This window comes from Mesocricetus auratus, unplaced genomic scaffold, assembly GCF_017639785.1.
Source record: "Mesocricetus auratus isolate SY011 unplaced genomic scaffold, BCM_Maur_2.0 Super-Scaffold_100020, whole genome shotgun sequence".
NCBI lineage: Eukaryota > Metazoa > Chordata > Mammalia > Rodentia > Cricetidae > Mesocricetus > Mesocricetus auratus.
The window spans coordinates 6651310-6679232 of NW_024429201.1; the positions used below are offsets into that span (position 1 = coordinate 6651310).

The 27923-nt window shown below is 37.3% G+C and overlaps 1 protein-coding gene across 1 annotated transcript in view; it reads left to right on the forward strand.

Annotated features, from left to right (window-relative positions):
- Mtrex (Mtr4 exosome RNA helicase) overlaps positions 1-27923 on the forward strand; it is a 62262-nt gene that overhangs the window by 25390 nt on the left and 8949 nt on the right. Inside the window, exons 13-25 of the mRNA XM_005065533.4 lie at positions 816-926; positions 2436-2537; positions 4627-4752; positions 6482-6632; positions 10945-11117; positions 11627-11695; positions 12153-12281; positions 15158-15268; positions 18132-18320; positions 19940-20103; positions 22403-22508; positions 24318-24374; positions 25660-25822. Coding sequence (XP_005065590.1) covers positions 816-926; positions 2436-2537; positions 4627-4752; positions 6482-6632; positions 10945-11117; positions 11627-11695; positions 12153-12281; positions 15158-15268; positions 18132-18320; positions 19940-20103; positions 22403-22508; positions 24318-24374; positions 25660-25822 — 1651 coding nt within the window. The remainder of the gene's footprint in view (positions 1-815; positions 927-2435; positions 2538-4626; positions 4753-6481; positions 6633-10944; positions 11118-11626; positions 11696-12152; positions 12282-15157; positions 15269-18131; positions 18321-19939; positions 20104-22402; positions 22509-24317; positions 24375-25659; positions 25823-27923) is intronic.

Here is a 27923-nt window from a genome sequence, read left to right on the forward strand (position 1 = left end):
AAATGAACATCTACTTTGCATTAATCTACTTTATACTTTCACTGTTAGAATTGGCAGATAAAATATGCTGACATTTAGGAGCCACTCCCAGGGATTTTGACTTTTATTGGTCTACTTTGAATCCCATTTGCCAGCTAGGATCTTTTAAAGACTCCCCATATGATTTTACTGTTCATCCAGAATACAACACTACTACTTTTGACTATGGTAGTCCATGAAAGTTAGATTGAGGCAAAAGGAAAATTTTGAAGGTTATAATGTGTTCTACAAATGAATGTTTTGGTTTGTAGAGGATTTAGGTTACCTTACAATTATTGGGGCATGTTTCTTGGAATCTAAAATGGTGTTTTAACTTAGAAAATTTTAAAATACTTTTCCTTCCTTGAATGACTGCTCCATGATTTGATGCATTTTATCCTAATACAGTTATAATGTGGGTTTGACAGCATTAATGAGGATGCACCCTTCAGTTAATCTTTTTATTTTAAAGGAAATACATTTTATAGTTTAATTTTCCATGGTTAGAATTTGAACTGCCAAGATCTTTTGAGTTTATTAATGTATAAGGGTTTAAAGTTTACAACTTTGAGGAGCAAAATACTTGTATGTATTTAAACATGGTTATCATGTTAGAGCTAGACCACAGTTATATTCTAGTTAGTATGTGGTCATATGGGTTTGGTTTTACTTTTGTTCTGGGAAAGTTTATTAAAGGTTTCTTTAAATATAACTTTTCTTCTTTAGTTACTCATTTTTAAAAATTTATTTTAAATTCTTTTTTTCCTTGTAACATAAACATTATCCCAAAATTACAGGTTGAACACGTGCTTCCTCTTTTAAAACGGGGGATTGGTATTCACCATGGTGGTTTACTTCCTATTTTGAAGGAAACTATAGAAATTCTCTTTTCTGAAGGATTGATAAAGGTATTGTTTTGTTTTTTAATTTTTTATGCCTCGAAGTTCTGTTGTATGATCAATGTAAGTTCTGGTGACCATTGTTATAGGCAGGTCTGTTGTTGTTTGGTTTTACAGTGCTGGAGGCTAAATTTTCTGCTTTGTCTTTTTAATGCTGGCATTATGGGTGTGAACCATCATGTCTTGGTAGCTTTGTGTCTTATTTGCTGCTTTCTACAAAATTAGTTTGTATAGAACACCTAAGGATAGTATATTACTTTAGGTGATGAACTTAACTTTTACACATAATGTCCTTTCACTGTTATAAACTTGGGAGAGTACATAGAAAAAGTTGTTTCATTTCTTATGTAAGTGATACCACCTGGCTGTAGTACAGTTTTGCAGAATGTGGTATTAGACTTGAGTTGACTCTTTCATTGATTAACGGGTTAGTTTAGATATGAGTTGTTTGTTTTAGGATGTTCATTTGAACTCAGTGGGAATCTAGTTTGCTCTTATAAGAAAAAAAAAATCTGACTGATGCCTATACTCAGAAGTGGGATATTAGAAATGGGAAACAACTTTAGAGCATAAGCACTGCTGTGTGTTTTATCCTGAGAGCACAGCCTTATGAAGAACATTGAAAATAGATAACTTTACTATTTTAAAGAAGTGCTAATATTTGCACCCAGATCCTAGTAAGTCCATGTTGATGCTCTTCTATAGATCGTAAATTTTGCTAAGCTTAACCATTAGTGGATCATTTTTCAAGAGTATGAGAGATAATTACAGGTTGTTGAATTCAAGTAAAATAGTTGTAAATAAAAGGAGAAAGTTCATCTTGCCCCTTCTTTCCCAGAAATGTTCACTAGCATGCATTCAAATATTATATGACTTTTTTTGCATTGTAATTTTCGTTGTCGTTTTGACATATGTATGGCTCATTTTTTTAATGACTAGTATTCTTTTGAGTTGATTAGTATTACCTTTCTTCTTGATGAATATTTAATACTTTATTGACTTATAACCAACTGTTTTTGTTGGTAAAGGCTTAGAATTCAGTAGTCATGAGTCTACTGCCCTAGAAACCTAACAAACTAGTTCATTATCAGTGGAAAGACCAGGAAAAGTGACTGTGCTTAGAAAGATACTCTCTACTACCTCATCTTTGTCCATTAGTTCAGAGGTGTTCTTCCCTTTTGTTTTCACTGGGATGTAAGAAAGACTAATTTCCCTGAACTAATGATTTGACAAGTTTAAAGGAAATTAAATATTATTTAATAGTTATGTCTTATGCAATGTGATATTATGTAAAATTATAACATCTACGATTCAATCATGTGTCTCTTAATATTGTGTAATGTATGTTAAGTGATATCTATTATCTAATAGATCTAGAATTCATCTTGTCACTTATGTGTATAAGGCATCATTAAAGAACTAAGTTTAAAAATTAATGCTAGCTTTATTTACAATTTAAATATGACAGTTTTTACCTTAAAATCCGGTAACTAATTATATAATTGCTTGTTTATTTAGGCCTTATTTGCCACAGAGACTTTTGCTATGGGAATTAATATGCCAGCTAGAACTGTTTTATTTACAAATGCTCGTAAATTTGATGGGAAGGATTTTAGATGGGTAAGTAATTAATTATATTTGGATATAATAACTAATTTTCATTTTATCTCACATTAGTTTGGATCATATCATTGAGGTTTTTAGTTCCAAATGTTTAAGTGCTTCAGATGTAAGTGGAGTTTGCCTAATCTGAAAATACAAACTACTTCAAAGTCTAAAACTTGAGCATTAATATAATGTATCCCAAAAGTATTGGAATTTGAGACAGATTTTAGATTTCCCAATAAGTGATGCTCAATAGGGCATGTGCAAATATCTGAAGTACTTCTGTTCCCAAGCTTGTTAAGAAACAAGTTCTGTCAATATTGAACCTCAGATCCTTTTACTTTGTCCCTAGCCCCTTAGTCAGCTTTACTTTACATGGCAGGCTTTACAGGTAAGGTGCCAATGACTTACGAAGTTATTTAAAGCACTCGCACTGCAATGGCTGTAGCTACACCACTAATTACCCCTTCACATTTTAGACTAGAGAACCACAACAGTTTACATATGTCTCCTTCCCAAGAAGGAAGGAAAGTTGAGAGTGTGGCTGAAACAGAATTGGACTAAAGTATAAATCTAATCTCAAGGCAAATATCCCATTTAGCAGTGGTTACCAAGCTTAAGATAGGGAAGTAGAGTGCTAATAGATACTGGGGCCCTAAAGTAAAAACAAGCTGGAGCTGTGCATGGTGGCTCACACCTGTAGGCTCAGCACTTGGAATGTACGAGCAGCTTTGAGACTATCCTAATCTATTCTAGTGAGTTATAGGCCATACAGGGCCAATAGGGAGACCCTTTCTCAAACAAAAAATAATAATTTTAACTTGATGTCTAAGAAATATGTGTAGGAAAGGTACAGCATACGAACAGAAGACAGTCTAGCTGGAGAGATGGTTCAGCAGTTAAGAGCAGTGCCTGTTCTAGAGGACCCAGGTTCAATTCTCATCACTCACATGGTGGCTAACATCTGTCTATGACTCCAGTTCCAGATATTCTTTTGACTTCTGTGGGCACTGTATTATTTACACATGGTGCACAGACAAACATGTAGGTAAAATGCCTATACTAGTAAATAAAAACGTAAATTAATTTTTTTCATTAAAAATACAGAAGTCAGTGGATGTTTTAAAAGAGAAAATAGTCCTTAAAATAAGCAACGGTGGTGAAGTAGTATTTGTCAGTCAGGCAATGAAGTGGTGTTGGGTGTGATATACTGCTCAGATTTTACTGGACTGTCTTTTGAGACATTTGATCTTACCAGTAGTCTTTTTCTTTTTTTCTGATATACACCATGTTCCTGGGCAGTCAGTATGCCTTCCTAAATTAATGGTTCTTAATTCTTCTTTACTCATAAGTTTAGGAAAAGCCAGCCTAGATTTGGACGTTCTCTATAGGAGTACAGTAGTACACAGGCACATGCAGAAATCACACATAGGAGGAGTAGAGTACACAGCCATGTGCAGAAATCACAGCTGGTTGTTCAGGTGGATCTGAGCTGTCATATTTAGGAGGCTTCTCTACCTGCCTGTGTTGGACAGACAGGGTACCAGTATTTTTTGTTGTCAGTTTCTTTACCGTTGTAATGCCAAAAAGCCTGATCTTCCCAGCTAGATTGGTCTTCCTGGCAAATGAACCTACCAGCCCCCAGGGAAACCTGCTGAGAATTGTACCCCCTTGGCAAATTTTGTATTAATTTAATTTTTGAAGATTATGAAGTTACTATAATCAAGTAAGAAGTTATAGTTGTTGAGTTTACTTTGTAATTAATGTTCTTAAGTTTGGTTGGTTTGGGTTTTGTTTTTTTTCATAATATCTAGCTGAAGCTATTTTTTATGTCAGTGTATTATATTAGCCAATATTTCCTAGTAGCTGACTTTCAGAAATTGGCAGCTGGTTTAGTGCATAGTTAAGTCATTTTACAACTAAAATTTAAGTTTCATGAAATTCTCACGTTTTTCATTGTTTTATCTTAATTTTTCCAAAAGTTCATTTTTAAATGGTTTCATGAAATGTGCAGATTGTTTGTGAATTTGATAATAAGAGAAAATATCAGGATATATTTTTAAACCAGATTTTCTCCTAAACGTGAAAATGTTATCATATTCAGATTTCCTCTGGTGAGTACATCCAGATGTCTGGCCGTGCTGGAAGGAGGGGAATGGATGACAGAGGAATTGTAATTCTTATGGTAGATGAAAAGATGAGCCCAACAATTGGAAAACAACTACTTAAGGTAAAAATCTGTTCTTTTCTAAGGATTCTAGAAATATACTTTAGAGATTACTTTAAATGCCTGCAGGAGTCAATTTCTTTTTCTTTTTCTTTTTTTTACGAGACAGGGTTTCTCTGTATTGTTTTGGAGGCTGTTGGTCCATCCTGGCCTCAATCTGACAGAGATCCACCTGCCTCTGCCTCCCGGGTGCTGGAATTAAAGGCATGCACCACCACCACCCAGCAGGAGTCAATTTCTTATACTAAGTGCATTCTGGAGGTTGAAATTAGGTCTTCAAGTTTATAGCAAACACGGTTCCCTTCTGAGCCATCTAGCTGGCATTCATTGTGAGTTTTGGATAGTCTGGAATTTTTGTTTTGTTTTAGGCAAGGTCTGATGAAGTCTAGTTCACCCTCAGACTTATTGTCTTACGCTGACTTCAAACTCAATCCTGATTCTCTTCTCTGTCTCTTAAGTGCTAGATTACAGGCAGGATCAATTTGTAGAATTTCAAAGTAGCTGAAGTTGTCTTTTCCATGAATCTAGGTTTCCTGTTAATGTTACATGTTTCAGGCCTTCTTTTTAAAGAAAATAGATAAAATCAGAGTTTCAGAAACATCATAACTGGTACCCTAGTACAGCCAGCTTGTGTCTTTTTGTTTGTTCGAATTTAGGAACACTACATTCAAAACATGAGTAAAACTATTACTCTTTAAAAATTTGTTTCCATACATTGCTGAAGTCCCAATTAGTTGGCCCCTAAGTATTCTAACAGCATTTATTCAGTTTATTATACCACCTTAGAGCAATGTGGCATAATTAGTAACACTTGTGTTTCATTGTGCATTTTCTAAGGAATTAATCTTTTTAAAAACTTGTAACTATTTTATGAGAGTTTAAAAGAAAAAATGCTTACTCTTCGTGTTATGAAAACCCTGAAAAGGTCATGCCTTAAAGCTAGGTGTGGAATAGAAATAGAGACCACATACTAAGAAAGGAAAAGGCATTCCCAAGAATGGAAGTAGGTTAAAGAGTTGAGGAAAGAATCCAAAAAAATTTAATGATTCTTCTGTATGTCTATACATCTGCCTTCACACTTGGAAAGTATTTTATAGAGAAAAAATATTTGTCAAGAGCCACTGCTACAAATATAAGCTTAGATGTTGAGGTCAATTTTGGGTAAAAACTTTGGTGCAAGCTAACAGTTTTCTATAGTAAAAAATCTACAACAAAATAGTGTCTAGTTGTTAACCTGTCTCTTCTTTGGAGGTGAAAGGGGCTTCCCAACATATAGAGAAAGATCTATAATGTGGGAAATATGTTAACAGCTTTATGCCACAAATTTCCAATGTATTGTTTTTTTATCTAGATACCACTTTGAAATATTAGTATATTTTGTCACTTCAGGCTTTTCCTACCAGCAGTTAAACACATGATCAGAAAGTGACATGTCATTTTCTGCCACATTTATTGATCCTACCCACTGCGAGACCAAAAATGCAATCCTGCTTTGTGCTTGGAAGGAGAGAGAGCTAAGCATATTTTGCATACAGTCTCTGAACCACTATATCCCTACTGATTTTATTCACCCTTTTTAAAGAGATTAACCATGTTATCACTTTGCTTCAGTGCACAAAAAAGTTTGTATATTCCTGTATTTGTTAGTATAGGGATAAATTATTAATCATATTAAAGGTCTTGTGCAAATTTATTTCCGAAATGTGCAAAATTGTCATGCTTTTACTTTAAGGGCTCAGCTGATCCCCTGAATAGTGCTTTCCATCTGACCTATAACATGGTTTTGAACTTACTACGAGTAGAAGAAATTAATCCCGAGTACATGCTGGAAAAATCCTTCTACCAGTTTCAGCATTATAGAGCAATTCCAGGAGTAGTAGAGAGTAAGTGTAAAATTTCCTTCGTTTACCTGCACGTGACTGCCTTACTGATTGTTTTGATCACCTGTTTTTTGGGTTTTGGTTTTTATTTTTTGTTATTTTTTTTAATAAAGCAAGTCTTGGCCATTAAGATAAAGAATGTAGAACTGTAATTCTGTGTTTATAGACTGAAACATTCAGAATAAATGTAGTCAGTTCTAACAAGATGCTTTTTTCTAGTTGGATCAAACACAGTGTAATTTATGATTTTAATATACATTTCATTCAAAATTCATATCCTTGAATAATCATGTAACAACAAGCTCAGTGTAAATTGTATATATAAGATGAATATATTGGTCTTGATGTCTCACATGAAGAATGCTGTAGCAGACTGGGGAGATGGATCAGTCAAAGTGCCCTCTCTTGTTTACTGCTTTATTTTGACAGGTTACTCTTTACACTTAGTATTTTACAGTTCCATTGAAAATGGTGCAGGTACTATAGAAGATAAAGGGAAAATGAGAACCCTGTAATGGCATCTAACTGCGTTCAGATGTTCATTAATTTAAAAAATAACATGCATTTAAGTCTGTGTGGTGTATGAGTGTGCAGCTGCATGCTCACCCTATATGTCATGTAGAGGCAGGGGCTGACATGAGGATTCTCTTACCATTCTTTACTTTGTCTTTTGAGACAGTGTCTTATTGAACCTGTAGCTCACAGACTCTAAAGGAAGCATTTGAATACAAACTAAGGCTTTCTATCTGTGTTTTCCATGCTATTTTCCTAAATACTCGGGCTCTTTGTGATGGTGCCCATGATGATAGTGGCACCAGCTTCCTAGGCCATGTGATGGGTGTAAGATTCAATAGCCTCCCCACTCCATCTACATTTTACTTTCCTTAGTTGCATTTATCCACTCTTAACTTTGATAAAAATAGCAAGTGAAATAGTCCAGAAAGAAACAGTTCATGTGCTAGCTACACACTGGTTTGAGCAACATAATGACAAGCAATGTGTACATGCTCGTCACTTGGTTGTTTAGTTGTCACAGTGTTTGTAGTCAGTGAACCCCATTTTACTAATAGTGACTCCAAAGTAGAGCAGTAGTCATGCTGGATATTTGGGATATGCCAAAAAAGAATTCTATAAAGTCCTTCCTTTTAAGGATCACGTTACAGTATCAGGGAAAGAAGTGTGAAACCATGTGGTTTTACGGGCAGGCCTGTAATTACCAACACACTGGACGAACTATGAGTAGGACCATTTGCAAGCTTGAAATCCATTTGGGCAACTTTCAGAGAAGCAGTAAAAAAATTCATTCCTAATTATTTTTTGAAGTCTGGGTTTGGGGAGATGGAATCTGAGTTCAGATCCTGAGCACCCACGTTAAAAAGCTAAGCATGTTGAAGTGTGCCAGTAATCCTTGTGCTACAAGGTGATGACTGGGAGATACAAAAGATGGTGGAGTGAGAGAGAAAGACATTCCTCTGGCCTCCACATATACCCTCATGGGCAAGCTTACCTATTCACCCACATGCACATGTATCTATAACACACATGCTCGTGTGCGCGCGCGCGCGCGCACACACACACACACACAAAGGCCACAGTTAAAGCTTAGTGGCAAGTACACTGCCTTGTGTACCACAGGAAATGTAAATAAGTATAGTATAAAATATTGAGAGATGAAGACCATATTCATGTAAGTCAAGGGATTTTGTGCTATTTGTGATTTCAAGCATGTTCTGTGGGTCTTGGAACTTGTTACCTACTGAATTAAAGAGGAGCTGCTGTACTGTCCTTACACTGATTTGTTTCAGTGGGGGCCACATGAAATTTGCTTTAGTAGTTTTTATTTTTCCTTACTATTATGTTATCACCTCCGCCCCTTGTTTTGATTTTAATACAGGGTCTTACTATGTAGTTCAAGCTTTACTCAAACTCAGCAAACCTATCTCCATCTCCCATGAATATTGAGGTTATTGTAGACATGTACCAATGTGCCTGGCTACATCATCACTTTTGAAAGATACAAAGGTCATGGTGTTTAATTTTTGAGAAAATTGAAAGGACTAATTTTCTTTTTCCTTTTTCTTTTACTTTTTTTTTTTTTTTTGAGACAAAGTCTCAGGTGGCATTATAGGCTGGACTGGAACAGCCTAGACTGTTTTCAAGTTCATGACAGTGGTCGACTTTGGTTTTCCAACCACTTTGCCTGAGCCACCACACCTAACTCAAAATGATTGACATTTTGGAGTTGTGTTAGCTGCTACAAGAGTGCTGTTTATAGAATTAATGTGACTGCTTGAAAGTACTCTAATTTCTCATTCAGTTAGTTCCGTGACTTGAGGAGGAGCGTTAGAGATAGAAGGACACATCCAGACAGAAGTTACAACTTTTGTCCACTGATCCCTACGTGTTACTTTGGAACTTTAGGTGTGACAGAGGGATTATCATTTCACTGTTGAGTTTTTATTTTCAGTTTTATACTTATTCAGCCTAGGGCCTTGTGTATGCTAGACAAGATATCACTGAACTATAAGCTCTGCTCTGTGGATTTATTTAATTTGTAGGTGTGAGGTAATGTGTGGGTGCATCTATGTGGAAGGGTGCACTTGCCTATATATATTTGGAGGTCAGAAGTTAGCAATGAGTGTGTCTCTATTCTATACATTTTTGTTTTTTGGTGTGTGTATGTATTTGTACATACGTGGAGGCCAGAGGTGGGCATCGGGTGTCCTCCTCTTAGCGTTCTTATCCTTGTCCCCTGAGAGGGGTTCTTTCATTGAACCTGGAACACTGCTTTTTGCTGTGCCGGTGGCCATCATGCCTGAGTGATCTTTCTGTTTCTCTCCCTTTGTATCACTGGTTGCAGGCCTGAGTGGCCATGCTAGATCTAAACTTGGGTCATCATACATGTGGAAAAAACCGTCTTGCTCATTGAACTGTCTCCTTAGCCCTCTACATTTTTTTTCTTCTCTTTCCCCATTACTCTTTTAGTTTGGGGAGTGGAGTACACGTGTCCTGGCATACACAAGGAGGTCAGAGGACAACTTGCAGAAGTCAGTTCTCACCCCACCATGTGCATCCACCACGCAGGAAGTTCAAGTTGGGTGCATCAGAATTAGTGGCATATACCTTTATCTGCTGGACCATCTTTCTGGCTCTACCTTATTTTTCAGACAAGATTTGTCATTTTCAGCTAGTCTGTCTCACCAGCAAACCCCCAGGATCCATCTGTCTCTACCCTGTAACACTGGGGTTACCAAAGTGCCTGCCAGGGATTTTTGTTTTTTTTATTTCAAGACAGGGCTTCTCTGTGTAACTTTGGAGCCTGTCCTGGAACTCAAGCAGCATAGATAGTGTAACCACAAGTCTCTTCAGATTTGAATTTGACAATGATTTCTTAGATATGCTACCGAAAGTGTGAACAGATACATGCATGAATAAATTGGATTTCAAAAAATAAAAACTTGTTCTTGAAACTATGGAGAAGTTAGAAATGTGATAAATATTTACAAACCCTCTATCTAATAAAAAAAATCTAGATCCAGAATGTATATTAGACTCTCAAGGACCTACGACCCAACAAAAGAGAATTCAGTTTAAAAATGGACAAATGGGCTAGGGATGTGACTTCGCTAGCATGTGAAAGGCCCTGGGTTTATTCCCCAGTTCTTTAAAACGTGAATAAATAAAGTAATCACAAACCATAAAGAAATGGTAAAAAGTACATAGTAGGATGCTGAGCATCATGGCTGAGAAATACTGTTCAAAACCACTTCACACACTCACTGGGATCTGCACGCTTTTAAAAAGGCAAACAAAATGGTATGTTACTGTAGAAGATTGTTAAAAAGTTCCTTGGGTTTAGTGGAGAATTGCAACAGCAACTTCACTCATGGTTGAGTGGAAAACACGTCCAAACAAAGGTCCGTGAATATTTATAATAGCACCTTGGACAATAGCTGAAGAATAAAAGAGGGGCACACATCCATTGACAGTAATTGTTTAAGTGAGTGGGTGTATGTTTTTACAAAGTTCTGGAACTATATATAATGTGACAAATTCTCTGTGATGTGTATTTTACCATAGCAGAAATAAGTTAACACTGGGATGAAAATGTAATGGGGTGCTTTAGGGAGGGAGCTTACCACTAGAAAGGCAGAGTAGGGAGCAGAATCATAAGCAGTGGGTTAGCCCAGAGGCTAATGGCTATAGGAGACCTAGACTCTCAGTGACTAGCTATGTTCTGTAGAATAATAGTCTTTTTGTCATTTATGTGAGCTATGTAGTATTTCTCATAGCCTTATCTGTGCTCTATTTACAGAGGTCAAGAACTCTGAAGAACAGTATAATAAGATAGTGATCCCCAATGAAGAAAATGTAGTCATCTATTACAAGATTAGACAGCAACTTGCCAAGCTGGGAAAAGAGATTGAGGAATATATTCATAAACCAAAATACTGCTTACCATTTCTACAGCCAGGTCGCCTGGTAAAGGTATGCCATAGTCTGTATAAAATTTTTGTATATTGCAATGTCTTAAGATGTTTTGATTGAAGTCTGTTGTTTATATTGGTAAAATGTTTCCTGCTATAGCATGTGATCAGGATCCATTATTTCACCTGTTTCACATTGTCCCAATTTAGGTGTTTACATGAAGGCTTTTGGTTTCCAGGCTAATTATGACATGCTATCTAAACCTGAGCCAGTTTTAAGTCTCAAATGATTAGGTATAAAATACTTAATATTCTCAGAACAGTGTTCTGTTTAACACTTGTTTTCCAGTTGAGAGATTGTTATTATGGCAGTTCTGAGAGCTGATGAAATCTAGTGTTGGGTGTTTTTGTTTTACTATAGAGTTAATACCTTGTGATCTTTTAAAAGCATTAGGAAAAAATAAAAATCTTGCTAGCCTATAATGTAGCTAGATTTGGAAGGTTACAATTGTGTATTCGATATAAACATTATCTGTCTATTTATTTAGTTTTTGCTTGTTTTATTTTCAGGTGAAAAATGAAGGAGATGATTTTGGCTGGGGAGTAGTAGTCAATTTCTCAAAAAAGTCAAATGTTAAGGTAAATTGTTGCCTCTATAGAGATACGGGGATTTTCTAATAAGTGATTCTAATTTCATGAGTTTACATTTGTCCTCTTTGAGTCCATCACATTGTTGCCTACTACAGCTAAATAATAAAAGAAATAATTGACACGTGGCACATGGCTGACTCAATTTCAAGACTAGCCACTCTTCTGACAAATTAACAGGATCATATTTTATAAAGATAAATTTATGATACTACAGATTTTGTTGCTTTTCTAATTTTTTACACACTACTCATGAATTTGCAAGTGATATTTGATGTCATAGGTGGTCATGGTCATAATAGTACGTTAGAATTGATACGCACCCGAGTACTCCTGTGCGTTGCCATCACAGCCTTGTAAAGTAAATGTTAACTGAGCTGCATGTGCAAATAATGCGAAAATGTTTGCACACAGTCAACATGTTTGCCTTTGAACTCTGCTGTTCTAGCCTAATTCTGGCGAGCTGGATCCTTTGTATGTGGTGGAAGTACTCCTGCGCTGTAGCAAAGAAAGCCTGAAAAATTCCGCTACTGAGGCAGCAAAGCCTGCAAAACCTGATGAGAAAGGAGAGATGCAGGTTTGTGAGCTTTTCATCTTCAGGTTTATTGTATCAGCTTTCTTAGAGTTATTTAATTTAGATGAGCTTTCAGTTAAATGTGAGACATTTGAAAAAATAGTAAGAGAAGGAGACAGAAGAAAAATTAATGTAAGGACACTTACCATATGAAGTAGTCACTTGCTTGTGTGTGGTCCGTTGTTTTTCTCCCAGTACTGGGTCTTGCTCTCCAGGTCTTGGGCATGGTACTTGCTAGGCAAGTGTTCTACCCTGAAATACATACATCCCTTGTACATCCTCTATTTTTATATTGGTATAAGTAAAATGATTACTAGTAAAACCTTGTTATAGAGATTCCAAGTGTCTGAAGTTTAACATCATGCTAGAATTTTCTTGTTTGTAAGTAATATGCTGTATTGATTAGGTTTTTAGAGAATATTTGTTATAATGAACTTGGTTTCTACAAAGTAAAATCTGCCACTGTTTCTTTGGATCAGTAAGTCATTATAGGCTGTGGAATTGGCAGTGTTCAATTTAATATTGAACTTTTTTTTTTTAATTTAAATTAGAAACAAGGTTGCTTCACAAGTCAGTTCCAGGTCCCTCTCTGTTTCCCTCCCTTCCTCCCATGCTCTCCCCTCAACCCTCCCCCATATCCCCTCATTTCCCCAGGGAGGGTGAGGCCCTCCATGGAGGTGTCCATAGTCTGTCATTTTATCCAGGGCAGGGCCTAGACCCTCCCCCAAGAGTCCAGGGTGAGAGTGCATCTCACATTGTTGGATAGGAGCCCAAAGTCCATGTGTATACTTGGGATGAATACTGATCTACTGCCCAAGGCTCAATAGGGCTGGAGAGATGGCTCAGCCGTTAAAGGCTAGGCTCACAACCAAAAATATAATATTGAACTTTTTAATGATTTAGGAGTCTATAATTCTGAATACTGCCTACCTTTTCATCTCTGTTCTTCAGTGTTCTAGTTTGTTCTCCAGAATTCTTCCATCAAAAGATATCTTTACATTTTCCCAGCATTACTGCACCTATTGACTGCTTACCTGTAAACAAGGCTAGAAGTCCTCCTTTGGTGCATGTTCACTGCACCTGAAAAAGGACCTTAGAAGCTACTGCAATTGGAAATAGCACACGTGTGGCCCTCATCTCAAGACTGCGATTCTCATGGAGGATGTTGCTAGATCACAACTATACTTATTACTAAAATTGGAGCTTATATCCAAGACAGTACCATGTAGCCATCCTTCATTTATGAAGGTTAAGAAGCTGTTGCTGTCTTTCATTGTTTATAGGCCCTAGTTTTATTAATCCTACCTCAGAAGACTTGTGGACCTTAGGCTTAATTCAGTAAAAAGCCTCTTTAGGGAAGAAGCCTTTACTAAACTTTGTGAAAACTGACGGTCTTTCCTCTACTTCTAATGGTGCTTTTAAAATTTCATTTATTTAGTTTATACTTGACTGAATAGAAAGATGCTGAAGTGAATGGGAGTATCAGGGTGGGGACAAGATGGCTGTGAGCACGGTGAAAGCTGAATTAAGTTATCTTCCCTAGGAGAAAGGGCTTCTTTTGCTGACAAATTAAGGTGCTCTTTGTCATAGAATCTATCCAATGTAAGTTACATAATCAAGACACCGGCCTGTGTAGTTCTGGGTCACTTACTCTTACAGTCTGTTCCCCAGAACAGAGGCAGTTTAAAGTGTGTAGGTGAGCATAGGGTAGACACCTCAATCACTGCACCATATTCTTTGAGACCATCTCTCACTGGCCCAGAAATGCCAGCCATTCTTCTACCTCTGCCTCTCCATTAGTTTTACAGGCGCCTGCCTCTGCCAGTTTTTACATGGGTGTTGGGAATGGAACGTGTATGTGTGTGCGTGTACCCATTGAGTTGCCTGTTGAGGATAGAAAAGGGTATTATTGCATTTCCTTTAGGTTGTGCAGAAGCAGTCCATACTGAATCAACTGTATATTGAGCCATTTCTCTGGCTTCAGATTTTCATAGTTCTAATTGGGGAATTTTTAGGAGTCCCTTTTCCTAAACTCAAGGGTAGGTACCTGTTAAACTTTTTATACATAAAGATTTAATAAGAAAGACATTATTTTATTCACATTTTTAGGATGAGGAAATTGAAATGTAGGAAAAGTTAGGTAGCTTCTTCAGGGTCCTGCAGCTAGCTGAAGGCTGACTTCAAACGTAGGTGATCCTAGGCAGGGGCCTTACTCACACCTTTTTACCTGTGCACGTGTTTGTTGTTGTGAAGACAGTCTGGGGGGGGGCATAAGTATAAACGTGGCTGTGGAAGAGTGAATGCTGACAGATATGAGTGTAGGCAATGGTTGGCCTCATTGCAAGTGGATTTAGGCCTTCCAGATGATAACAGAAGCAGAATGGCATATTTGATGGCGACGGAACGCATACTTAACTGGAGAAAGCTTGGAAGAAAGTTTTTGGATGTGTGTTCTGGAAGATGATATCTAAGGGAATTTGTTACCTTTACCTTCTCTTTTTTTAAAAACTCCTCCTGCCCTCCTCCTTCAACTCATTCCAGTCCATATGGATCTCGCATGCCCTTTCTTGGACTTTCCAACCCTCTTACACAGGGGTACTGCTCTATAGAGCCAGAGTGTCTTTATATGTTTAAAAAGCGGCAAGTAGTGAGAATACAAACATGAATAAGTTGGACTCTGCAGAGAGGGTCTTCATTTAATGTACCATTTGTTAAGATTTGCAGTAGTTTTTACATATTAGTCTCTACTAAGGTTTAGACTTTGGTGGTAAGCATGGTCTGTAACATACTATAAATACTGCTTCCTTTGACGGATACAGTTTTAGGAAATGGCTGGAAATGTGGGATTTATTGTAGTCTTACATACGCTTTGTTTGTAGGTCGTTCCAGTTTTGGTGCATCTCTTATCTGCCATCAGCACTGTTAGGCTTTACATCCCAAAAGACCTTCGGCCTGTGGACAACAGACAGAGTGTTTTAAAATCCATACAGGTATGTGTTTTAGTTTAGAACTTAAATATAAATCTTACATAAATAGGGTTTACCTAGAAATGACTGAAATGCTTTTATATATATTTCAGAGAAACCGTAAACATAATAATGAGTTTTCTTCATAAAATGAGTCATTGTAAATCTGAGTACAACATCAATGTATATTACCAAAGGAAGATTCATAAATTGTATCACTAATCTTCACTGTGCTATAATAAATAGGATTTTTTTATTCACTAAGAATTTATTTTTGAATGGGTGGTGGTGTCACAAACCAAAATTAATTAATTAATTTTAAAGTGCTTATTTTCAGTGGAACAAATATAACTTTCAAAATTTTTAATTTTTTGCTGGAAATAAAGTTGGCTAAAAGCAGTTGATCTTATAGAATTTGAGAAAACAGTGGTAAATGAATTGCTTTAATTTTAGATTGGGAATCTTATAAAAGATTTATTTAATCTATCTGAGTATTTTGCATGCATGTGTGCAAATATGCCTGGTGCTTATGAAGGTCAGAGGAAGGGTTTGGGTCCCCTGGAACTAGAGCATGGTTAGTTGTGAGCAAGTTGGTGGTGACTGCTAGGAATTGAACCTGAGTCCACAGCAACAAATACTCTGATCTACAAATCTTTAAGTTGTGGTCCATAGGCTTCTAAAAATGAATGCTACTCTGGATAATTTAAAAATAAATTAATGGGGTTGTATTGCTCTATAAGAATACTCTTAAAGAAAAAAAAAACACCAATGAACCAGTCTGTTAACAAATAGATAAATCTTGGAAGAAAAATGAAATATAGTATTCCAATGAGTTTTTTTTCCTAATAATTATACTTGACCATTTTTCAGTTAGCAAAAATAGTGCTGTTGTCTGGAGGGTGGGAAAAGTTCACCTTGTTCTTCAGAAATAAGTCAGCTTGTATTTTTCTGTTTAAATTAGAATGATTTTTTTTTTAATTGAGGTCAATTGCCAGCTCCCAGGCTTGTCTTACTTGCTGAAAAACCCTGGTGTAGGCTAGTAGGAACCTCACTTAGTCTCAGGTTTGCTTATATACGTTGGGTAGACTGGTTCCCTTGTTCTTCTCAGTCTCCTCTTCTAGAGGTAGGAAGAGCTGTAGCTGAGTGTCCTGAGAGTCCTCTTTGCCTTACTGTACATTTTAGCCGGGTGTGGTAGTGCACAGCTGTATTCCCAGCACTTGGGAGGCAGAGGTAGGCCAGTGTGGTCTACAGAGAAAATTCCAGGACAGCCAGGGCTGCGTGGAGCAACCCTGCCTTGAAAAAAAAATTGTGTTTCTCTATCTTCATACTTCAACCTATAACTCAATTTCTTAATATATATAAGGATAAGGCAAGGTCATGAATAAAATTACCTGTCTGATAGCACAAAGCTGCCAGTTTCTTAAAATAACTTGCATTACAAGTTTATTTCTTATAGGAATATGCATGTCTCTGAACCCTTTGCATTTTTGGTTTTTATTCTCTCTCTTCCTCTTCCCCTCCCTCTCTCCTTCCCTCCCTCCCTCTTTCCTTCCCTCCCTGTCCTTCTTCCTCCCCTTCCCCTCTCCCTCTCCCTCTGTGTGTGTTTGTGTGTGTGTGTGTGTGTGTGTGTGTGTGTGTGTGTGTGTGTGTGTGTTGAGCTGTGGTGAACTTTATTGATGATGTTCAAGAGAGTAGGGCTTCCCTAAGCCCCTCCTCTTGTTCTGGGGCCTTGGGATAGAAACTAAGGAGAGATGATAAATTGGGGCCTAGATAGGGGCAGAGACTCATCAGAAGCCAAGGGCCTCTCTTCCTCTTGGACAGGGATTCCTCAGCAGTGAAGGGGCTCTTTCTTCTCTTTTTGATGGGGTGTGTGATCCAGGGTTTCTTTTCCTTCCTTCCTTCCTTCCTTCCTTCCTTCCTTCCTTCCTTCCTTCCTTCCTTCCTTCCTTCCTTCCTTCCTCCTTTCCTTCCTTCCTTCCTTTTTTTCTTTCAGTTTTTCACATCATTCATTCTAGTCTGTACTCTGTATACCATGCTTAAAGTGGAACCCAGGGCCCAGTACATGTAGGATAGGTACTGATTATTCAAATTAAAGTCACCAACACTGGATTCTCCTAGTGGGTAGAATAACCAGCCCATAGTGAGCTATGCCTTTACTGAACTCATGATCTTATCATGTAATCAAGTAACAGGGATGTCAGTGAAAGGAGTCTTTTTAAAAGTTTGATTTCTAGCTCAATAGTGCCCTGACTAGAAGTAACCCATACCTCTGAATCATGTAAAAATTGAATTTTCCACATAAATGATATGGAATAGTTACATAAGATGCCAAGATTTTGCAGCAACCTAAATATGCAATAGTGGTTTTACCAAGTAAGTCATGTTACTCCCAGAACTAATGGATTACAATATATGTGTGTGTGTGTGTGTATGTATATGTATGTATATATATGTATATATGTATATACATATATACATAGAGAAAGAGAAAGAGTATATATATTATATGTATAAGTACTACATATATTATGGGATTGTGTATGTATATTTATATATCATATATATATGAGTACTACATATATTATGGGATTATACTATATGTTATTTGTAGCATAGCAATTGAAAAGGAAATTTCAAGCTGTCGTAGAATGTGTCTCAAAAATCTGAAGCAGGACGATGGTGAGTTTGAACCTAACCTATGCAGTAAACTAAGACCCTGTTGTATCCTGCCCCACTTCCCCTAAAAATGGAATTTTCAAAATCAGATGCCTTGGGAAATTGCTCTCTGGCTTAAGTGGGGAAATTCTTTCTATGGCCATAGAAAAAACAAAAATGTAAATAGTGGTTTAGTCTAATGTTACTAATGGGTTTTATGTATTTATTTTAGGAAGTTCAGAAGCGTTTTCCTGATGGCGTTCCTTTGTTAGATCCTATTGATGATATGGGCATTCAGGATCAAGGACTGAAAAAAGTCATTCAGAAAGTAGAGGCTTTTGAGCATCGCATGTACTCACACCCACTTCACAATGATCCAAATTTGGAAACCGTGTATACACTTTGTGAGAAAAAAGCACAGGTATGGGGGGCAGAAGTCATGTTTTTTAGGTTATTTATTTTTACCTCATGTGTATAAGTTTTACCTGGATATATGTGTTCCACATGCATGGCTGGTGTTGGAGCAGGCCAGAGGAGAGTGTTGGATCCCTGGTGTGGTCATGGTTAGTTGTGAGCTGCCATGTGGCTTTGAGGAACCAAACATGGTTCTTCTGCAGGAGCAACAAGTCTTTATCACCAAGTCAACTTCTCCAGCTCCCAGCACCCATTTTTATAGTAGAATTCTGTGTATTTCATTAAATACGTTATTTTCTTGTCCTGTTTTTATCTTCTGACATGGAAATGTCCAACTATCTTTAAGTGAACAATGAGCACGGGAGTCTATCAGCCATTGCCAGCAAGTCAGGAATGGCAGAGGCCTAGGGCAGCAGAGTACAGTAGAGTTTCAGGTAGTTCACATGTATAACACTGTTATTGGCCACATGAAGGAAAACAATGGAATTAGTTATAGTTTTGTTTCACTTAGTGTACCTACGGTGTCCTTTCATCATTATGCTCAAGATATAAATGGTCTTACTATAAAATAGTCTTACATGCTGGGCTCTTTCTGACTTAAGTTTTATTACGCTTGTAGTTCTTACCACAGTGTTTGATTCTGCTCTTATAGGCATCTCAGTCTAAGAAATTCTAAAACATTTCTTGTTTTCTGAGAGGCCTGATTGACAGTCATGCTAGTTCATATATGCAGTGGTCTAGCATAGAAATTACTGCTTCCTGTAATGCAACATTTCATCAATTCATAGCAGTGGATGTTTATTAATTGCTGAATTAAGCCCAGGATTACTCAGAAGCTCTGTGACATCAGCATCTTTTAAAATTAGTAATCTCATTTTGTCAGTAGTAAAATGCAGATTTGATATTGTTACCTTTTGGAATTGCTTCAGGATTTGTTGTTAAATTCCTGTCTTATGCTGGGGAAAGAATCAAGACCTGGCTTATGCTCACTAAGTGGGTGCTCTGCTGCTGAGCTCTACCTCCACCCGCAATGAAAAGTGCAGTGACTGATGGAACTCACTGAATCCAAGCACACCAGTAGCCTGAGTAGACATGATTGCTCATCACCTTAGCATTTCTCCCTCATTGAACCTTAATATTTAACAGTGTACAGAGCTTTAAGAGGTTCAAATTCCATCTTTTTAATCCCTAAACTTTTCTGAATTTAAATTCTCCTTTTCAGAATATAATTGTTTTCTTACTCTTGTAGAACAATCTCTTGCCATCGTTAGAAAATATGTATTATTTACTCATTATCTGATTTAAAAATTCATTCACTTAAACCTAAAAGTACACTTTATTTTAGGTATTCATTTCTGTGTATTAAATAATACCTGAGTTTTTACATGGGTATTTTGTGTTTTCCACCTGTTTAACATTTTAGCTAGTCTTTAAAAACTTTTCAGATCCATCCTTCCTCTCCTGAAATTGAATCTAAGCCCCCTATAGCACGAACAATCTCAACTGTCGTGAATTTTTAGTGAAGAAGGGTATGGATCAGGGTATAAATTACTTTTTGGTGTTTGGTTTTTCTACCTTACACTATAAAGTTTATTATTAAACTACCTTTACTTTTATATGCCTTAGATTGCAATAGATATTAAATCTGCAAAGCGAGAACTGAAGAAAGCAAGGACTGTCCTACAAATGGATGAACTCAAGTGTCGCAAGCGTGTTTTAAGAAGGTTGGGCTTTGCTACATCTTCTGATGTCATAGAGATGAAAGGACGTGTGGCTTGTGAGATAAGCAGGTAAATGTTCTGCAGAGACTTCTAAGTGCTATTCTGTATCTCACATGGACAATACTCATTAGGAAACAGCTGTCTTAAATACAAAAGTTTTACCATGCTTTCCATTTTGAATACAGTTTGGAGCAAGGGGTTCAAATTAGAAAAATCTCATGGATCTCAGTAATTAATGTAGGCCTTTTGCTATGTTTTCTATGAACACTTTGTGTGTGTTGAGATTCTTTCTATATAATTTATGTTTATAAATTTACAAATTATATCTTAGTTTATCTATCAACTTGTATGTTATTTTCCAAAAATTTTTCACCTTGACACTAACTCTAATTCTTACACATAAGGAGGGAACACGAGAGTGAGCGGTTTTATTCAGGTTTGGGGATAAGCATAAGATACACAATGACATATTATAGGCTGCAAGTTAAATTTGGAAATACAGTGTCAGCTCTGTTTTGTATTCATAGATTTAGCTACTTGTAGATAGAAAATTATGTTAAAAGAAAAGAAAATGCATGTGTGTAGTCCTTTTACCTGGTCCCTATCCCCTGCCAGAACAGTGCAATTGTTCAGCTAACATTTTATATTGTCTTAGATGCTGTAAGTAATACATAGATGGCTTTAAAGTGTGCGTGAAGATTTACTTAAGTTATAAGGGTCTTGAGCATTCTCAGGTGTTGGCATCTTTTGGGGGTCGTATCCCATGATTTAAACTTCACAGATACTAAAGAACAGGTGTATTATTCCTAGCATGGGTAATCTTTTACCATATTGCTATAATTTCAAACAGTAGTTCTTTTTTTTTCCCTATCTTATTGCAATTCTTAGAGGCAAGTGTGTTAGTCAGTGCCATGCTGACCTTTGCCTTTTACATGGTAAAAGTTCTTCAGTGATTCCCTGTTTGTTTCGAGTAAATCCCAGAATTTCATGTGTTCTTGTGCTTCTCTTTGTGTTGCCACATCCCACAGATGCCGTGTTCTCTTTCAGTATGACCATCGCCCACTGCGATTCTGTTTCATATACAGCCATCTATCTAAACCTCCTTTAGAGCAATTTCCACACATCACTGACAGGTGGTTTTTGGCTACCTGCCCTTCTGCCCCACTCACTGAAATCCATACTACTATTTTTATAGTCTGTCTTCTAGCTTCATTTGGACAGATAGATTTGAAAAATTTTCATTTTCTACCTACTATAACAAAGAGAAAAATTGCTAAGAAAATTATTCTGTAGTTACACAATTCAGAACACAACACAAAGAGCATCCTACTCAGGGATAATGGTAAAATTGTCATATAAATATCATCTCAAACAGGCTGAGCATAGTAGCTTGTGCCTATTATTCCAGCACTTGGGAAGCTGAAGCAGGAGGATTACTATGAATGAGAGATTAGCCTGGGCCAGTGAGTTTGAGACCCTGCCTCATAAAAGAAAGCAGTAATTATATAGTGTATTTCTAGGACATAGAAGAATTGTGGTGATGGGTAGGGAAGAGAGGTAAAGTAGCATTGGTGTTCTCCAAAAACCAACTTAAAACAAACACTTTAAAGGAACAAAAAGAACTTATGTACTGTTTTGTGGTAAGATCCCGAAGCATCGTATTTTCTGATAAAAAGTATTTGTAACGTGGATTTTCGTGTTTTATGATTTGTATACTGAATTTTCCTTAGTACTTTATATGTAGTCAAATGTCAAAAAGAAGAGAAAAAAAACGTGAAAAACATCGCTGAGTAATCTAATCGTAGCAAATGTCTTATCTTTTAATTTAAATCCAGATATTAAGAAGTTCTGTAGTTGCAGAGCAATGGCCTAATTAAAATAGTGTGTACTGATGATGCAAAAGATGAGCCTGAAATAATGAGGTAGCGCTAATGAAATCCAGATGACATATGCCCGGGATGAGCAGTATTTGCTGTGTCCAGGCTCTTATGTGTCTTGGCTACACTCACTTGCAGCATGAAAGCCAAGCACAGCCAAAGTACAGATTGGGGTTTTTATCATTTCTAATGAAATTTTGTTGTTTTGTTTTTTCCACATTACTTGTAAGTGACTAGAAGTTAAAAGTTCTTTGGACCAAAAAAATAAGAGTCAGGAGATGGTTGGGTGAACATGTGCACTTGGGTATTTGGGCTCTCTATAAAGTGTGTTTGACAGCTGCTACTCATATATTGACAAACAGGTCTACCATTTCCCTTAAAAATTTTGGTTATACTTCATAATTTTTCTTCATGATTAAATAATATATTTTATTATAAAATATGAAGGCATGTCTTTATCTTCTGAATTGTGAACTTTCTTCTCTCTTTAGTGCTGATGAGCTCCTTCTAACAGAGATGATGTTTAATGGGCTTTTCAATGACCTTTCTGCAGAACAGGCGACTGCACTATTAAGTTGTTTTGTGTTTCAAGAGAATGTGAGTTAATTTATTATTATGATGTGCTTTATTTATTCACACCATATAGTTGTGATTAAGTAGTATAATGGATATTTGTTAATAATAAGACTTATCTCGTGTTTATATGTCATACGTTGTTATCAAGCCAAAAAGAATAACTATAATAAAATACTTTGGCATGTTAATGAAATGTACTTAACATACTAACTTCTATTTTAAAATGTTTCTAAAGCTGTGCTTATTTTTTCTGTAGCGTTAATAGTATTTTGAGTATTACTTGAATCTTCCAAACATGAAGATCAAGTATCCACAAAAATTGGTTAAGCACCCAGTATTTACAGTGTATAGATATAGACACTGGAGATGCAGCAGAAATGTTTGCTTTCCTGGCTTATATGTGGTTGAATGAAGAAGTAGACTAGCTGGGTAAAAATACCTGCTGCTTCAGGTTCTCATTTTAGTGTGTAGGAATAGAAAAGGCTTCCCCAGTATGAAACTTGACTTGACACTAAATGAAAGTGAAGGAGCAAATGTAAACATTCAGAGAACACCCCTTACCCTGCTCAGATCGGGACCAGTGTCTTCCACCTGTGATGGCCAGAATGGATGAATTGCTCGTGAATGATGCTCCATCCATGACAGTTAGCATTTTTGTATTCCTTACCATTCATTCTATATAGTTGTCACTGTTTACCAGTCGCATTGATAAGCTTTTGTTTTCACAGCAATAATATAGAACCTGATTGATGATTTCTTACGAAATGTATTTACACACACACCAAATCAAAATTAAGTCTGGTATACTGTGTACATGATATTGCAACTACTCTTAAGTTGCCTTTTAAAATGTTAACCTATTAGCTAGACCCAGTAGTGTGCAGGTGCCTGAATTCCTAGCGCTTGTAGGAAATGGGAGATCTTCAGGAAACTTGCAAGACAACTAGCCTAGCTAACACATTGACAAAGACCCTGTTGCTAACAAGGCGGGACAGCTGGCACCTACATGACACTTGAAGGACATCCTCTAGCCTCTGTACCTGTGCCCACTGTGCGTGCATCCACGCATACTGGCATACTGCTTTAAGTCCTGTGAAGTGTGATTTTTTTTTTTAAATCCTAACATATACTTCCTCTGTTCAGAGAGCTTAAGTAGCTTGTCTAATTTTATTTAGCTGGTTATAATAATAGACTTAAATTCTATTATCTAAATTAGAAATTAACAAATTTTACTGTTGAGAAAAGTAATATTAAAAAGTATTGAAAGTTAGCTGGGCATGGTGGCATATGCCTTTAATCCCAGCACTAAAGATCTCTGAGTTTAAGGCCAGCCTGATCTATAGAGCAAAAATAAGAAAATGTATAAATCTTAAACCTTGAACTATCATATATTTGATCAAACAACTAGAAATACCTGTATAAAAATAGAGTTAGGGACAGTGTTTTAAATGCCCACCCTACATTTTCACTTTCTACAAACCTTCCTGTAAGCTAAACTGTTTCATATTTAAGCTGTGATTAAACTAGTGGTAACTACACGACTACAGTTAACAGTGTTTGCTTTGTTCCGTGGTTCCATTGATAGTCACAGAAACTGCCTGGCTAGCCCACTTTGCAAAGTGAGCAGTGCAGTGTTTTCAGAAATCTGATAACTGATGATAAGGAGAGTACTGATTGTGTGTGTGAAAACTAAAAGCTGGTTAGACAAATTAAATGCTAACAATTTAAGCCTTAGAATTTGGTGTGAAAGAATATAAAAAGCTTTGCTTCATTTCATCAAGCAAGTAGTACTTTGAATTTTCATATTCTCTTTTCTTGTCTTTATCACAGTCTAGTGAGATGCCCAAATTAACAGAACAGTTAGCTGGACCACTTCGACAAATGCAGGTAAGCTATTGATTATAAAAGACTAGCAGCAGGGCTGGAGAGATGACTCAGAGGTTAAGAGCACTGGCTGCTCTTTCAGAGGTCCTGAGTTCAATTCCCAACAACCACATGGTGGCTCACAACCATCTATAATTCAATCTGGTGCCCTCTTCTGGCATGTAGGCAGAACACTGTCTATGTAATAAATAAATCTTTTAAAAAATATATTAGCAGGTTAAGCCGGGCAGTGGTAATGCATGACTTTAATCCCAGCACTTAGGAGACAGAGATAATCGGCTAGCCTGGTTTACAGAGTGATTTCCAGGATAGTCACGGCTACACAGTGAGACCCTGTCTCAAAAAACCAAGAAAAAAAAAAATTACACCTTAATCATGGCACTGTATTACTCCACAGATTGAATACTAAGTACCTGTCTTCATTATTGTAACGAATTGTATGGAGTTTGTAAGTGCAGATTTAAAACTAAGTAATGTGAGTAAGTATACTGACTGACGTCTTTTACTTATTTTTCTTCCTCAGTATTACCCATGATAATGGGTTTTTTTGATTTTATTAATTTTTATTTTATGTGTACAGGTGTTTTGCCTGTGTATATGTCTGTACACCACGTATTCAGTGCACTCGCAAGCCACTAAAGGGTGTCATTCGGTTTCCTGAACCTGGAACTGCAGGTGGTTTTTAGTACTGTACTTGTAGTTGTCGGACCTCTGAGTCGTCTCTCCGGTCACCTTCTTCCTTGGTATTAAAAATAACATTTAATTCTAGTATTAGCTTTTTTTGATTTTTTTAAAAAAGTAATTTAGAATGTTTGGTTTTTATTATTTTTTTAATTATAAGTATGTGTGTGGGGGGTGCGGATATCCACAGAGGCCAGAAGAGAGCATTGGATTCCCTGTGCAGCTGGAGTTAAAGGTTCTGGGAACTCAACTCCGATTCTCTGGAAGAGCAGCAAACCCTCTCAACTGCTGTATCATCTTTAGCCCTTTGTTGCTTTTTAAGACAGTAGAGATTAATTAGCAGCTGCTGTTGGGTAAGTAGCGAGTTGTAGGATGTGTAGCAAATGTATAGTTGGCACAGAGGTTATGTCCCCTGGGTGTGTCCCAGCACTGTGACTGACCCAGTAGAAAGACCTGGCTGTGTCCCACACAGAGGCAGTGCTGAAAATCTGAACTCTGCTAAAATAGGAACGCGAGTGTGAAGAACCCAGACTTCAGAAACCTAAAGGAAAAAAGTGATATGGGAGATATTCAGTAAAGAGTTTTAACTCTGTCCTTTATTTAAAAGGAATGTGCTAAGAGGATTGCAAAAGTTTCAGCAGAAGCAAAACTAGAGATTGACGAGGAAACTTACCTAAGCTCATTCAAACCTCACCTGATGGACGTGGTGTATACCTGGGCCACTGGAGCCACCTTTGCCCACATCTGCAAAATGACAGATGTCTTTGAAGGTATGGTATTATCATCGCAGTTTTGTACAAGGATAATGATGTTACCAATGAAGTACGACAGCAGTGTGACTTAAAGCCTCATCTCTCTCTTTAAAATGATTTCATGACTATGATTTTTACATCCGACTCCAGTTTCTCCTCCTCGCCTCTGCCAACCCCCATCCACTCCTTTTATATTCAGAAAAGGACAGGCCTCCCGTGGATATCAACCAAACATGGCCTATCAGGTTGAAGCTTCATCTCTTAAACCCTACTGTGCTATATATCATATCTACGCACAGGAAAGAAACTTGTGTGCAAAGAATGACGGGGTCTTTCATAGCTCATAGGTAGTAACATTGAGTCTGCGAGAAGAAGGAAGCCTCCCCTTTACACACAGGAATCTAGGTCAGTGAACAACAGAATTTGTGTTTCAGAAGTAGTACCACTTCTTTATTCTTAACTTTTGCAAGATGAGGATGAGATTATGCTCATTTGCTACATAGTAACAGCGGGAATTACTAACATAAGCCTTTCTGTGTGTGCAACCACCTCTGCTTCTCCTGCAAGCCACGGTGGCATGCAACAATAGTGGCGCACAGCAAAGATAAATTTAGTTTATATTAAAGGAGCAATTAAGAAGCAGACAATAGCCAGGAGTGGTGGTGCACACCTTTCCCAGCACTCAGGAGGCAGAGGCAGGCGGATCGCAGTGAGTTCAAGGCCAGCCAGAACTACATGGTAAGACTGTCATGAGAGTGGAGGGGGCACAAGATAGCACTTAGTTCAGTTGTTTTGTGGGGTTTTTTGTTACTGTTGTTTTTTGGTTTTGGTTTTTTTTTGGTTGTTTCTTTCTTCGTTTTGAATCCAGGGGCTTGGAAAAGTGGTTTCAGGAGTGGTGGTGCTTGCTGCATAAGCACAAAGGCCTGAGTTCAGCTCCCCAGCACCCATGAATAAAGCCAGGCACAGCAGCACGACCCTGTAATCCCAGCAGTGGGGAAGGGCAAAGAGAAGGCCCCTGATGCTCCAGGGTCAGTAGAAGACCCTGCCTCAAAAGTAAGGTGGAGAATGATTGAGGAAGACACTAGACATCAGTGTCGCTAGTATCACAAGCAAAACCTTAGTGTGCTGTGTCCCAACAGTGCCTCTTCCTACAGAGCCTCAATGTTGTTCTGATACAAAAATTGCCAGGGCTTCTAATACTGAAGTAGAGTTCTTCAATCATTAACTTGGCCATTAACACTGTAATGATCATAGCCCAGTGTTATGGGATGCCCTGTGCAAGAAAAGGTTTGAGATCTATTTGAGGAACTTAAAAACATAAATTATTTTCTTTGTTGCCTTGAAAAATGGATAGGATGTTTACTTTATCAAACTAAATTTGAATGACTGTATGAGCTAATGCTTAGTTTTGATGTACCCATCCAGATAGATCTGTTAGGACTTAAACCCTGGCTGTTCTCACTGCCTGAAAAGCGTTTAGCATTGGGAAATCCTTATGAATTACCTGTTGAACCTATTTCCTTCTACCCATTGTAGGATTTTAAAGCCAATGCTGTGTGTAGTATGTGTTCTCCCGGCAGTGTCTGTAGGCAGTTTTACCCTTTCCTAGGACAGGGTACTCAGTGTTAGAAAGAACTTTTGCTGATGATAGTAGGAAAATATCTTTCTTATGTGCATTTTTGTGTTTAAACGTGGTGAAAATTTAGTGCTAGATAACTTAGTAATCAGTGTTTGGTACTTAGTTGGTGACTAATTCTTCGACTCTAGTAGGGATCAAGTATAATACGGTCAGTGTCTCTGCCTTCAAGAGTTGGCATAAGCTGGGACTGGTGAGTAAGGACGTATGTGGGATCCTGACCGAGCACCAAACTAGATAGCAGCAATTAGGCAGGATGTGAACCTCAGTGATACAGAAAGCTGTAGTTTAGACAGAGACACTCTCTGAGGAAACTGCTCTCTGTCCTTATGAGAATGGTTTTGTTTTGTTCCTTCCTCCAGGTAAGTCTGTATATACAAAAATGCTCTTATATAAAAGCATGTAGTTCCATGTATTCATAATAGGCAAATCAGTTGTGCCAACTAGTATCTTCAAAGTTTTTATTTTTCATCTTTTTGTATT